Below are 16354 nucleotides of genomic sequence, written 5' to 3' on the forward strand. Positions count from 1 at the left end.
CTCCCCATCTCTTTCCATCTCTTCCCTCTCCCCCTCTCTCCCTCTCCCTATCTCTTCCCTCTCCCTATCTCTTCACTCTCCCCATTCTCTTCCCTCTCCCTCTCTTCCTCTCCCCATCTCTTCCTCTCCCAATCTCTTCCCTCTCCCTTTCTCTTCCCTCTTCCCCATCTCTTCCCTCTCCCAATCTCTTCCCTCTCCAATCTCTTCCCTCTCCCAATCTCTTCCCTCTTCCTTTCCCTTCCCTCCTCCCCATCTCTCCCCTCTCCCCCATCTCTTCCCTCTCTCCATCTCCCCATCTCTTCCCTCTCCCCATCTCTCCCCTCTCCCATCTCTTCCCTCTCTCCATCTCTTCCCTCTCGCCATCTCTTCCCTCTCCTTTTCTCTTCCCTCTCCCCATCTCTTCCCTCTCCTTTTCTCTTCCCTCTCTCCATCTCTTCCCTCTCCCCATCTCTTCCCTCTCCCCATCTCTTCCCTCTCCCTTTCTCTTCCCTCTCCCTTTCTCTTCCCTCTCCCCATCTCTTCCCTCTCCTTTTCTCTTCCCTCTGTCCATCTCTTCCCTCTCCCTATCTCTCCCCTCTCCCCATCTCTTTCCTCTCTCCATCTCCTCATCTCTTCCCTCTCCCCATCTCTTCCCTCTCCCCATCTCTTCCCTCTCTTCCCTCTCCCCATCTCTTCCCTCTCCCCATCTCATCCCTCTCCCCATCTCTTCCCTCTCTTCCCTCTCCCCATCTCTTCCCTCTCCCCATCTCATCCCTCTCCCCATCTCTTCCCTCTCTTCCCTCTCCCCATCTCTTCCCTCTCCCCATCTCATCCCTCTCCCCATCTCTCTCTCTCTTCTTCTCTGGAGCATTGTCTCCGTCCAGCGATAAGCACATCAAATCTCACTTCAACCAAATCGGTTCACTTCTCTCTACTGAACAGCTCAACAGCTACTGGCAGGTTCAGATCAGAAAAGATCAACACAAAATTAGTGTGGAAATCTTTCCACTCCCAAACAAAAGGAGCAAGAACAGTAGTTGGGACTTTCACCTGTGCCGACGGAGAATCACATAATAATAAATGAAATCATATTGTATTACATGGTTTTAAAAGACACCACATAGAGTGAAAGATGTCATAAAAAATGTAAAATCCTTATAGGATGGTGAATAGGTGTTTTTAGGACCGGAGCATTTCACCAAGAACTTGTATCCTCAGGATCCACACCTTTTATCTATAATGGATTAAATCTTCCATAGGAATAAACAATACAAAAACATAAATACACCCAAACGTGTTTTGTACATATATATATATATATATATATATATATATATATATATATATATATATATATATATACATACATATACACACACACACATATATATATAACATTGATAACATAAATACTAAAAAACAAATCTATACTGGTAATCTTGCAAAAAAAAAAGAGAAGAGTTAAAAAAAAGTGTTTTTAGGACCAACGCATTTTGCCAAGAACTTGCATCATCAGGATCAACGCATTTTATCTATAATGGATGAAATATTCCATAGGAATAAACAATACACAAACAAACTGCACACCAAATACATTTTATGGAAATACACATATATAAAAATATATATAAATACTAAAATACAATACATAAGATTAAACAATACACAAACAAAAAACCAAAAAACATTTTTGTACAGAAAAAGAAAACAATATTACAGTGATAACATAAATACTACAAAACAAATCTATCCTGGTAATCTTGCAAAAAAAAAAAGATCAGAGTTAAAAAGGTGTTTTTTAGGACCAACGCGTTTCGCCAAGAACTTGCATCCTCTGAATCCACACCTTTTATCTATAATGGATGAAATATTCCATAGGAATAAACAATACAAAAACATAAGTACACCAAAAAGTGTTTTGTACATATATATATATATATATATATATATATATATACATATACACACACACACATATATATATAACATTGATAACATAAATACTAAAAAACAAATCTATACTGGTAATCTTGCAAAAAAAAAAGAGAAGAGTTAAAAAAAAGTGTTTTTAGGACCAACGCATTTTGCCAAGAACTTGCATCATCAGGATCAACGCATTTTATCTATAATGGATGAAATATTCCATAGGAATAAACAATACACAAACAAACTGCACACCAAATAAATTTTATGGAAATACACATATATAAAAATATATATAAATACTAAAATACAATACATAAGATTAAACAATACACAAACAAAAAACCAAAAAACATTTTTGTACAGAAAAAGAAAACAATATTACAGTGATAACATAAATACTACAAAACAAATCAATCCTGGTAATCTTGCAAAAAAAAAAAGATCAGAGTTAAAAAGGTGTTTTTTAGGACCAACGCGTTTCGCCAAGAACTTGCATCCTCTGAATCCACACCTTTTATCTATAATGGATGAAATATTCCATAAGAACAAACAATACAAAAACAGAAATACCCCAAAAAATGTTTTGTACACACATAAACATGTATATATATTACAGTGATAGATACTAATAAAAAAGATATCCTGGTAATCTTGCAAAAAAAGAGAAGAGTTAAAAAGGTGTTTTTAGGACTAACATGTTTCGCCAAGAACTTGCATCCTCAGGATCAACGCATTTTATCTATAATGGACGAAATATTCCATAGGAATAAACAATACACAAACAAAATACACAAAAAACATTTTTGTACAGAAAAAAAAAAAATATTACAGTGATAACATAAATACTATAAAACAAATCTATCCTGGGAATCTTGCAAAAAAAAGGGGGCGGGGAGTTAAAAGGTGTTTTTAGGACCAACAAGTTTCGCCAAGAACTTGCATCCTCAGGATCCACGCCTTTTATCTATAATGGATTAAATATTCCATAAGAATAAACAATGCACAAACAAAATGCACACCAAATACATTTTACATATATATATATATACTACAATACAACACATAAGATTAAACAATACACAAACAAAATACACCAAAAAACATTTTTGTACAGGAAAAAAAAAAAACGATATTACAGTGATAACATAAATACTACAAAACAAATCTATCCTGGTAATCTTGCAAAAAAAAAGAAAAAAAAAGAGAAGAGTTAAAAAAAGTGTTTGTAGGACCAACGCGATTGACCAGGAACTTGCATCCTCGGGATCAACACATTTTATCTATATTGGATGAAATATTCCATAGGAATAAACAATACACAAACAAACTGCACAAAAAAATTATATATACATATTACATTGCTAACATACATACTACAGAACAAATCTATCCTGGTAATCTTGCAAAAAAAAGGGGGGGAAGAGTTGAAAGATATTTTTAGGACTGATACGTTTCGCCAAGAACTTGCATCCTCAGGATCCACGCCTTTTATCTATAATGAATTAAATATTCCATAAGATTAAACAATACACAAACAAAACACACCAAAGACATTTTTGTACAATAAAAAAATATATTACATTGATAACATAAATACTACAAAACAAATCTATTCTGGGAATCTTTCAAAAAAAGTGGGGAAGAGCTAAAAAGGTGTTTTTAGGACCAACGCGTTTCGCCAAGAACATGCATCCTCAGGATCTTTGTTTTTTTTATCTATAATGAATTAAATATTCCATATATATTACAGTGATAACATAAATGCTACAAAACAAATATATCCTGGTAATCTTGCCTTTTATCTATAATGGATTGCTTCTTTTCTTCCACCCCTTTTATCTATAATGGATGAAATATTCCATAAGAATAAACAATACACAATCAAAATGCATAAAAAATATCTTTATTTTTGTTACCAAAGAAAAAAAAAAAATATATATATATATTTTTTTTTGTACAGAAAAAATATATATACAGTGGGGTTAGCAATGACTTTTTGTAGTTTTATTTATATATATATATATATATATATATATATATATAAATGTGTTATATATATATATATATATATATATATATATATATATATGGGGGTTTTTTTAAAAAAAATTTTTTTTTCTGTAAAACTTATTTGGTGTGCATTTTGTTTGTGTATTGTTTATTCTTATGGAATATTTTATCCATTATAGACAAAAGGGGTGGATCCTGAAGAAGCAAGTTCTTCACGAAACGCGTCAGTACTAAAAACAACTATTTACCATAAAATTGGTCACGTGTATTCTGTTATGTTTTTTTTGGGGGGGGGGGGGTTAATTCAATACTCTTTATTACATTTTGTACAAAATTACAAAAATACCTGAATATTTCAGACAAGTTATCTTGAATACATATAAACATATCACAAAGAATTCCAAAGGATTTTATATTTTTCAATGACGTCTTTCACTCTATGTGTTTTTTTATAAACGATGTAATAAAATATTCTTTTATTTTAATATTATATGATTCCCCGTTGGCACCTACGAAAGACCCAACTACCTTTCTTGCACCTTTTTTTGGGGAGTAGAAGGATTTCCATAACGTTTGTATCTATTTAAGGTTGGGGCCTACCGGAAAATTTAGGTAGACATTGTACATCCTTATAATATAAATAAAAATCTCAGAATACGCCCCACACACAAAGATAACGATCATAAAATTGCTGCTGACAGATATTGGGGAAACAAAGAGAACCATAAAAGACGCTGACTACATTATATCAATAGATCAACGAAACACATTGCACAAGGCATCCAAACATTATATAATGTATACAATTGGATTCCATTTTTTCCTTTTATAGTTTTTGTTTCTTACTGTACAAAAAATGTTAAAAAACTGCACAAAGAAAAAAAAAACAACAAAGCCGAATTATATCCCAGGATGTGAGGCTTATTCAATGTAGGATGTGGCTTTGTTGATAAACAAAGCCATGTAATATCCCATGATGTGATGAAAACATCAAATAACAATACAAATCCTCCCAAAAACTATGGAAAAAAACACCAATATGTTCTCTGTCCTTTCCTCTTTTTTTTCCTTCATTTTTGTGTACTTCATTCGTTTATGGACTTTTTTTCTATGATAGAAAAAAAAAACTAGCGGAGAAAATTGAGACAGAACAGAAAAATATCCAATAACAAAAAAAATAAGCAAATACATTTTTCGGTCTCTCATTTTTTTTTATTTAATTTTTATTTTTATAGTAATTTAGATTTTGTTTCTTACTGTAAAAAAATGTAAAAAAACTGCAAAAAGAAAAAAAAAACAACAGCAAAGCCATAGTAATATCCAGGGATGGGATGAAAACATCAAATAACAATAAAATTCCTCCCAAAAAATATGGAGAAAACACCATTATGTTCTCAGTCCTTTCCCTTGTTTTTTTTTTCTCCTCAAACTGTGTACTGCATTATCTATGAGCTTTAATTTTGCGATAAAAAAACTAAAATTAGTGGAAAAAAATAAAGCTTGCATGCAAAAATTATTTTTTTCAGTGTATTATATTATTATATTATATTATTATATTATATTATTTAAAGTAAAGAAAATAATCTAATAACAATTAAAAAAATACATTCTTAGGTCTCTTTAGTTTTTTGGGAGATTCCACTATGTTCTCAGTCATTTCCCTTGTTTTTTTTTTCTCCTCAATTTGTGTACTTCATTATCTATGAGCTTTTGTTTTGCGATTTAAAAAAAAAAAAATTAATGAAAAAAATAAAATCAGCATACAAAAATTTTTATTTTCAGTGTATTATATTGTTTAAAGTAAAGACAATAATTAAATAACAATTAAAAAAACAAATACTTTCTTAGATCTCTTTAGTTTTTGGGGGGATTCCATTTTTTTTATATAGTTTTTGTTTCTTACTGTAAATAAATTTAAAAAACTGCAAAAAGAAAAAAAAACAGCAGCAAAGCCATAGTAATATCCCAGGATGTGATGAAAACATCAAATAACAAGGATGTAAAGAAAGTAATCCAATAACAATAAAAAAAAGCAAATACTTTCTTAGATCTCTTTAGTTTTTTGGGGGATTCCTTTTTTCTTAGATAGTTTTTGTTTTCTTACTGCAAAAAGAAAAAGAAATCAACTGCAAAGCCATAGTAATATCCCAGGACGTGATGAAAACATCAAATAATAATTCCTCCCAAAAAATATGGAAAAAACTCTACTATGTTCTCAGTCATTTCTCTTGTATTTTTTTTTTCTCCTCAATTTGTGTACTTTATTATCTATGAGCTTTTGTTTTGCGATTTAAAAAAAAAAACTAAAATGAATGGAAAAAATAAAATCCGCATACAAAAATTTTTATTTTCAGTGTATTATATTGTTTAAAGTAAAGACAATAATTAAATAACAATTAAAAAAACAAATACTTTCTTAGATCTCTTTAGTTTTTGGGGGGATTCCATTTTTTTTTTTAGTTTTGTTTTCTTACTGTAAAAAAAATGTAAAAAACTGCAAAAAAGAAAAAAAACAGCAAAGCCATAGTACTATCCCAGGATGTGATGAAAACATAAAATAACAATAAAATTCCTCCCAAAAAATATGGAAAAAACTCCACTGTGTTCTCAGTCCTTTCCCTTGTTTTTTTTCTCCTCAATTTGTGTACTTCATCATCTATGAGCTTTTGTTTTGCAATTAGAAAAAAAACTAAAATTAGTGGAAAAAAATAAAGACCGCATACAAAAATTATTTGTTTTAGTGTATTATATTGTTTAAAGTCAAGACAATTATCAAATAACAATAAAAAAATACATTCTTGGGTATCTTTAGTTTTTTGGGGGATTCCATTTTCTTTTATAGTTTTTGTTTCTTACTGGAAAAAAATTTACAAAACTGCAAAAAAAAAAAAAAGAACAGCAAAGCCATAGTACTATCCCAGGATGTGATGAAAACATCAAATAATAAAATTCCTCCCCAAAAATATGGAAAAAAACTCCACTATGTTCTCAGTCCTTTCCCTTGTTTTTTTTTTCTCCTCAATTTGTGTACTTCATTATCTATGAGCTTTTGTTTTGTGATTAAAAAAAACCCCTAAAATTAGTGGAAAAAATAAAGACCGCATACAAAAATGATTTTTTTTCAGTGTATGATAATGTTTAAAGTAAATACAATAATCCAATGCTAATTATAAAAATGCATTCTTATGTCTCTTTAGTTTTTTGGGAGATTCCATTTTTTTATAGTTTTGTTTTCTTACTGTCAAAAATTAAAAAAAAACTGCAAAAAAATATTTTTTTCAGTGTATTATATTGTTTAAAGTAAAGACAATAATCTAATAACAATTAAAAAAAAATACATTCTTAGGTCTTTTTAGCTTTTGGGGGGATAACATTTTTTTCTTTTTATAGTTTTTGTTTCTTACTGCAAAAAAATTTAAAAAACTAAAAAAAAACTAACAGCAAAGCCATATCCCAGGATGTGATGAAAACATCAAATAAAAATTTAATTTCTCCCAAAAAATATGGAAAAAAACTCTTCTTACTGTAAAAAAAAAAAAAATAAGGAAACACATACTAAAAAAAAAAATAAAATAAAAAAGAAACAGGCTTTATGAACCATTTAAAGTATTAAAGTATATCACATGCTAAAATGCTTAAAAACACACACAAAAAAAAATGATTTTTGTTGCTGATTGACTGCATATTATATATTGTATAAATGGCAGAAATTTAGTAAAAAAAAATTTTTTCCAATAAATTTGTCAAACTTTTAACATCCCTTTTGTTAATTAATTACCTGCTGGCTGTTAAATGTATTGATCTGATAAAAGGCATGTGACCGATGTATTATTGGGAATAAATACTGGAATCCTACAAGTGATACAATGTAGCCGTGTGTGTGGATGGCAGCAAATAATAATTCATCCTCATCCATTATCATCCAAATTATTATACAAATTATTTTCGTTCTTTTTATGAAGTCAGGAGGGAGGGCGGCTGGGCTCATGGACCTTCAGATTCGTTCAATCGATCCATACAACATTCTGGACGGAGTTTGAGGTTTTATCTATTATTATGACTTTTGTTTATAAAATTGAGTAATAAAATTGTGGCGTTACCAGTACATGCGACATATATTTACAATATATTGGCCTACACGAATATATTTTAACATGTGTTCCAAAAATGTCAATTCAACTATATTTTCCCAAAGGCATATATTTAAAAATATATTTTTCAAAATATATTTTCCAGATATATTTGAATATCAAAAAAAAAATGCATTTAGACATAGATTTTTAAACATACTTGTAAATGCATTCCAAATTATATTTTGATGTATATTGCAGTATGTGTTCTGAATATATTTTTAATAATATATTCACAAATGTATTGAAATATATTTTTGAAATATATTGAATACGGCCAAAATTGTAGTATTTGAAAAACATGTCAATATAATTGGGAAGAATATATTAAGAATGTATTTTTTAACTATATTTAAAATATATTTTTCTTTCATGTGGGTTGCTTTAACAAAGTAATACATATCTTGCTTTTTTTGTTATTTTTTTGTTTTTTTAGGAGAAGCTAAGAGCTTTCTTTTGGCGATATGATCCAAAATTATTTTATTTTTTAATCAATCCATAAAAAAAAAAAAAGCTAAAAATAACCCCGGTTGTTTTTCTACTTTCGTCGGCGTTTGAAAAAAACGTTGTTACTGTCGATAAAAATATATGTATATTTTTTAAATCAACACTAAAATTATGATTCTAGCACAAAGAATGGCAGATGAAATAAAGACGTACAAATTACAGATACAGATAAATCAAAGGCTTTTTTTTTCAATTATGCCCTTTTTTTTTATGTGACACTAATATATTGAATTAAAAAAATAAATAAAAAAAGAAAAAAGTTTAGATTTTAGCAATTTTTTAGGAAAAGCGAAGAGCTTTCTTTTGGTGATATGATCCAAACTTATTAATCCAACAGAAAACATAAAAAGCTAAAAAAAAAACACTTTTTTTTCTACTTTGGTCAGCGTTTGAAAAAAATGTTACTGTTGATAAAAAAATGTTTTTTTTTAAATCGACACTAAAATTATAATTCTAGTACAAAGAATTGCAGATGAAATAAAGACCTACAAATTACAGATACAGATAAAGCAAAGGCTTTTTTTTTTTTTTTCAAATATGCACTTTTTTTTTTAAACTTGACACTAAAATATTGAATAAACAAAATGAATAAAAAAGTTTAGATTTTAGCAATTAAAAAATAAAAATAGGCCAAAAATGATTAGGAAAATTCTGCATATGTTTACAGAAATGTTTTTTTTTTTTTATAGTCACTCTGTACACAACAATACAGTTATGATAACCCACACAGAGCCGTACAGTTCATTTAAACACCATATGAAATATCGCTAGACTCCGCCTCCACTCCCATATGGAAGAAAAATATATTTGAAATATATTTTTAAAATATTCCTGCCAAATATATTGACATATATTTGAAATGCTACAATTTTGTCCATATTCAATATATTTAAAAATATAGTTTTATATATATATATATATATATATATATATACTGAATGTTGAAATGTGTTTTTATTACAAAATATATTAAAAATATTTTTAAAAATACATTTCAAATATATTGTATGTCTTTAAAAATACAAATCTACATTTTTGGCATGCATTTACAAATATATATATATATATATATATATATATATATATATATATATATATAAATATTCACATATATTTCTATATATAAATATATATATATCTATATATATGTGTATGTATATATATATGTATATATATGTATGTATATATATATATATTAAAATTACTTTTAATTACTGATAATTTTTTTTAAAAATGTTTCTTTTTAAATATAGTCTTCAGATTCACACACACAAACATATATATATATATATATATATATATATATATATATATTTTTTTTTATTATTATTTTTTTATTTTTTTTAATATGGACAAAATTGTAGCATTTCAAATATATGTCAGTATATTTGGGATGAATATTTTTTTTAAGTTTCACCTGGTGTGTCCAACCCAGTATACATACAGACTTTTGATTGGATCATTGATTTCATGATTTCATATAATTGCACTTTTTTTTTTTAATAACAATATTTGGTAATAAATATTGCACAGAAAGTTGAAGTTGCCATGGATTTTGAGGTTCGCCCAGACTGGATTTGTTAAGTGTGACTAAAAAAAAAAAAAAGGTGTTAGGTCCAAGCAATAACTAAGTGACTCCCACCAGTAGAGGCGCTAGAGGCTGTATTACGTGACCTCCAATACAGAGGACTGTGTGTTAAAGTCGAACTCCAGGCAAGCAGCTAAATTCGCTCATGAAATACATAAAATCAGCTTTACCTGAAAGAATGTTTTTTTCTGTCCATCCAGTTCCCAGATTTACACAGCTTCGTCACACAGCACAGCCCTCTCTGGCAGAGCAGGGGACCTGATTTTTTCTGCTCTCCAGTTTAGTACCACTTGCAGGTCTTGCCCCTCCCCCAGGCTCTGATTGGACAGTGAAAGGAGGAGCAGCTGGCGGATGCGCTCATCTCTCTGCCACTCTGCTTTCCCCTTCTGCCAGCATGCTCCTTGCACTGACTGGCTCCTTGTGCTGCTTCTCCCTCTCCAAGTCTGAGCTCTGCTGTGCAAGGACTGCAAGAGGCTGAAACCAAGGTAAACGTGGGTTCTTACATTGCTTACATTTAAAGAAAATTTGCATTTAAAGTGTATCTCTTAGCAGATCTTTTTTTTTTTTAGTTTTTGATATAGCGGGCAAGACCATCTGTCAAGTTTTTATTGCTTTCTATATCCCCATTAAAGGGATTCACCCCCCTCCCCCCCCCCCCCCCCGTTTGCCCTGATGACTAAAGCTGGTCATACCCACATGGAAGAATATATTTCCAATATACTTCTAAAAAAAATTATATATGTGACATATATTTACAATATATTGTCCTACGCTAATATATTTTAACATGTATTCTAAAAAAAAATGTACATGTAAATATATTTTCTAAAGGCCTATATTTAAAAATATATTTTTTTAAATATATTTTTCAGATTTTTTTTAACATATAAAAAAGTAATTTTAACATATATTTTTACATATATTTGTAAATGCATTCCAAAAATGTCGAATAAATATACTTTCGGAGACATATATTTGAAAATTTATTTTTCAAAATATTTTTCATATTTTTTTTAATATATAAAAAATACATTTCAACATTTTCAACATTTTTAAAAAAAAATTTAAATATATTTTCTAAAGGCATATATTTAAAAATATATATTTTTAAAAATATATTCTTCAGATTTTTTTGACATATAAAAAAGTAATTCTAACATATATTTTTACGAACATTTGTAAATGCATTCCAAAAATGTCGATTAAATATACTTTCGAAGACATATATTTGAAAATGTATTTTTCTAAATATTTTTCAGATATTTTTTAATATATAAAAAAAGCATTTCAAAATTTTAAAAATTTTTCTAAAAAACAATTTAATGTAAATATATTTTCTAAAGGCATATATTTAAAAATATATTTTTGAAAAATATATTCTTCAGGTTTTTTTTAACATGCAAAAAAGTAATTTTAACATATATTTTTTACATATATTTGTAAATGTATTCCAAAAATGTAGATTAAATACACTTTCAAAGACATATATTTGAAAATGTATTTTTTCTAAATATTTTTCAGATATTTTTTAATATATAAAAAATGCATTTCAACATACAGTATATATATATATATATATATATATATATATGTGTGATTAAATATATTTAAAAAATTGTAGTTGGGAAAGGGGAGACATGTTTGGAACCTTTAAATACACCAAGGGGGTGAATGAGGTTCAGGAGGGCAGGGCTGTCACTATGAAACCAAAATCAAGAACAAGGGGACCTGGCCTTAACCCCTCGCCCTCCTGAGGATTTACCCCCCCCCCCCCACATGGAAGAAAATTATATTTTAAATATATTTTAAAAAATACATTCTTAATATATTCTTCCCAAATATATTGACCTATATTTCAAATACTACAACTTTGGCCGTATTCAATATATTTAAAAAAAATATTTCAATACATTTGTGAATATATTATTAAAAATATATTCAGAACACACGCTGCAATATATATATCAAAGTATAATTTGGAATGCATTTACAAATATATTTAAAAATCTAGGTTTAAATGCATTTTTTTAGCTGTTCAAAAATTTTTTTAAAATATATTTTGAAAAATTGATTTTTAAATATATGCCTTTGGGAAAATATATTTTAATTTACATTTTTGGAATGCATGTTAAAATATATTCGTGTAGGCCGATATATTATACATATATGTCGCATGTATCATTTTTTTTTTCTAAATATATTGAAAATATATTTCTCTTCCATATGGGCCCCTTCCTGACCAGGCCATTTTTTGGGATACGGCGCCGCGTTACTTTAACGGTCACAAAATGTACGTCCTTATTTTCCCAGCGAATAGAGCTTTCTTTCGGTGGTATTTGATCCCCTGTGCGTTTTAAATTTTTTGCGCTATAAAAAAAAAGACCGACAATTTTGAGAAAAAAACTATATTTTTGACTTTTTGCTATAAAACATGTCCAGTAAAAAAATTTAAAATATCAAATTTCGTCATAAATGTAGGCCAAAATAAAATGATATAACAATTAATAAGGAGCAGTTACATTATTATAGGTACTTATATCGCGCCATCAATTTACATATATATTGTACATTCACATCAGTCCCCGCCCCCGAGGGGTGTACAATCTAAGGTCCCTAACTCACATGCATACATACATATACTAGGGACAATTTAGACAGGAGCCAATTCACCTAGCAGCATGTCTTTGTAGTGTGGGAGGAAACTGAAGTACCCAGAGGAAACCCACGCAGGCACAGAGAAAACATGCAAGCTCTAGGCAGGTGGTGCTGTGCGTTGGGATTTGAACCAACGACCTGAGTACTATTAGGTGGAAGTGCTAACCACTTAGCCACTGTGCTACTAATGTTCTGAAAAGCAAACTTTTGAACCTTCTTTTCTCAAGAATTATCATTCGACGTTCTATCCATCTATGGCCAGCGTAAGAGAGGATTCCCCCTCATTTGGAGAGATCTCACCTAACTTCCCGTTGTACCTCTGAGGCAGGAAGTGAGGGAAAATCTCCCCAATTGTAACTAACAACACGAAATAAATTGGAAGGGGTTTTAATCCAAAACTAAAAAAAAAGAAAAAAAAAGGGTTTGGCTATACATGGACTAAAATGATATAACAATTAATAAAGAGCAGAGTTACATAATTATAGGTACTTATATCGCAGCATAAATTTACATATATATTGTACGTTCACATCAGTCCCCGCCCCCGAGGAGCGTACAATCTAAGGTCCCTAACTTACATTCATACACATACTAGAGCCAATTTAGACAGGAGCCAGGTAACCTACCAGCATGTCTTTTGGAGTGTGGGAGGAAACTTGAGTACCCAAAGTAAACCCACACAGGCACAGGGAGAACATGCAAACTGCAGGCAGGTGGTGCCATGGGTGGAGATTTGAACCAATGACCCTAGTACTGCCAGGCAGAAGTGCTAACCATTCAGCCACTGTGCTACTAATGATCTGAAAAGCAAACTTTTCAACCTTCTTTTCCCAAGAATTATCATTCGATGTTTTATCCATCTATGGCCAGCTTAAGAGAGGATTCCCCCTCATTTGGAGAGATTTCACCTAACGTCCCGTTGTACCTCTGGGGCAGAAAGTGAGGGAAAATCTCCCCAATTGAAACTAACAACACAAAATAAACTGGAAGGGGCTTTAACTGTTCCTTTCTGTATCCAAAACTAAAAAAAATAAAAATTAATAAAAAAAATAATAGGTTTTGGCTATACATGGAATTATATGATATAACAATTAATAAAGAGCAGATTTACATAGTTACATAATTATAGGTACTTATATCACGCCATCAATTTACATATATATTGTACATTCACATCAGTCCCCGCCCCCGAGGGGTGTACAATCTAAGGTCCCTAACTCACATTCATACATACACATATTAGGGACAATTTAGACAGGAACCAGTTAACCTAACCAGCATGTCTTTGGAGTGTGGGAGGAAAATGAAGTACCCAGATTAAACCCACGCAGGCACAGGGAGAACATGCAAGCTCTAGGCAGGTGGTGCTGTGTTTGGGACTTGAGCTAATGGCCCTACTACTGCCAGGCTGAGATGCTAACCATTCAGCCACTAGTTTGTCCCTATATAGCTTGGTTGAAAAAAAAAATAAAAAAAAACAGGTCCTTTGGGTTCAACTACCAGAATAAAGAAATAGAGTGAAACCAGCAGAATAAAGGAATTGAACACCTTCATATACAGAACCCCACGCCAACGGTTGATCCAGAGGAAGGCAAAAAAAAAAAAAAACCTATATAAAGCATGGTCCAATTTTCTCCAACTGGGGAAGAGTAATCCTTCTTGATTCTGTAAGGCCAGTCAGATGTTCCCTGGATCAGCAATCTCTGGTGTTATTACTTCTCACTTCATTTGTGTCTTTTATATCTGCCTGGAGCTCAGCTTTAATGCTTTAGTACATTGAGTGCACAGCTGGATACTTACCGGTCTCTCTCCGTTCAGGAGCAGCTTGGTGGGGACGAGCAGGAGATGACACAATGGTGTATAGAAGCAAGAGATCCATCCCGTCTCCGCTATGGCTGAAAACAGAGGCCGGTCAGTGTCCTCTGTTTCTTTTTACCATAAGTAGGAACTCTGCGGAACGCGTGAGTGCGATGCGTGTGCGTGTGTATGAGTGTGGAGTGTGCGCAAATGATTATGCATGTGGGACTGCGGTAGTATTTTTGCTTTTGCAATTGCTTGGGAGCAACAGTGTTGCATGAGCTGTGTGCATATATATATCATATCCTACATCAATATATGTCTTTGTTTTCCTGAGTGTCTATATTTGAGAAGGTATATAGAGCGCTATATGTGCATGCTTGTATGGGTGTACATGTAAGCCTCTATCAGAGGCCGTGTCGTAATGTATGTCATTTCTAAGGCCTCGTGCAAATGGACGCTTTGACACATCCAACGTAAATTGCTGGGTTTCTGCACCCAGAAGAGACAGCTGCAGTGTACAGCCACTCATAGCAATGAGTTGTATAAGGGGATGCTTTTTTTAATGGGATGCTTGTAGACCCCCTTGCAGTTCTTTTATCATCCCACAGGTATTTTATGATCAATCTATTTTCTTTTTTCTTTTGGGCTGCTTGTAGGCCCCCTTGCCATTCCATTATCATCCCACAGGTATTTTATGACCAATCTCTTCTTTTTTCTTTTGGGCTGCTTGTATACCCCCTTGCAGTTCCATTATCATCCCACGGGTATTTTATGATCAATCCCTTTTCTTTTGGGCTGCTTGTAGACGCTTTTGCCATTCTGTTATCATCCCACAGGTATTTTACGATCAATTTCTTTTCTTTTTTGTTTTGGGCTGCTTGTAGGCCCCCTTGCCGTTCCAGTATCATCCCACAAGTTTTTTTACGATCAATCTCTTCTTTTTACTTTTGGGCTGCTTGTAGACCCATTTTCCTTCCATTATCATCCCACAGGTATTTTATGATCAATTTCTTTTCTTTTTTGTTTTGGGCTGCTTGTAGGCCCCCTTGCCATTCCGTTATCATCCCACAGGTATTTTACGATCAATCTCTTTCCTTTTTTTCTTTTGGGCTGCTTGTAGACCCCCTTGCTGTTCCATTATCATTTCACAGGTATTTTACAATCAATATCTTTTCTCTATTTTATTTTGGACTGCCTGTAGACTCCTTTGCCATTCCATTATCATCTCACAGGTTTTTTACGATCAATCTCTTTTCTTTTTTCTTTTGAGCTGCTGGTAGACCCCTTTTCTGTTTCATTATCATCCTACCAGTATTTTATGTTCAATCTCTTTTCTTTTGTGCTGCTTGTAGACCCCCTTGCCATTCCGTTATCATCTCACCAAGGTATTTTATGATCAAGCTCTTTTCTTTTTTCCTTTGGGCAGTTCATAGACCCCGTTGCCATTTCATTATCATCTCAGAGAGTGTAGTCTATAGAGTGTTAACTGTCTGATTATAATGTACTGTATGAAGATTAAAGTGGTTGTAAACCCTTACATATACCCAGTAAAGTGATCAGCCTCAGGTGATACACAGAGATTAAATAAATCTTCCTACATACGTTGTACCTGTTTATCTGTAGCCCTATCTTCTCTACATCCAATTAAATTCCTGCTTTTATTCAGCATTTCTAAGAAGGCAGGGGGTGGGGATCTGATGCCACAGCATGAACAGCACGGAGCAGAGAGCTGAGTGTAATCACAGACCTGGGAGGAGGG

General features: G+C 31.5%; 1 protein-coding gene across 1 annotated transcript in view; it reads left to right on the plus strand.

Moving 5' to 3' along the window:
• MDGA1 (MAM domain containing glycosylphosphatidylinositol anchor 1) overlaps positions 1-16354 on the plus strand; it is a 245798-nt gene that overhangs the window by 51207 nt on the left and 178237 nt on the right. Inside the window, exon 7 of the mRNA XM_089658457.1 lies at positions 14614-14706. Within this exon, the coding sequence (XP_089514583.1) occupies positions 14614-14706 (93 nt within the window). The remainder of the gene's footprint in view (positions 1-14613; positions 14707-16354) is intronic.

The sequence above is a fragment of the Staurois parvus genome, unplaced genomic scaffold, assembly GCF_062004578.1.
Source record: "Staurois parvus isolate SC_StPar_1 unplaced genomic scaffold, SC_StPar_1.0 ptg001071l, whole genome shotgun sequence".
NCBI lineage: Eukaryota > Metazoa > Chordata > Amphibia > Anura > Ranidae > Staurois > Staurois parvus.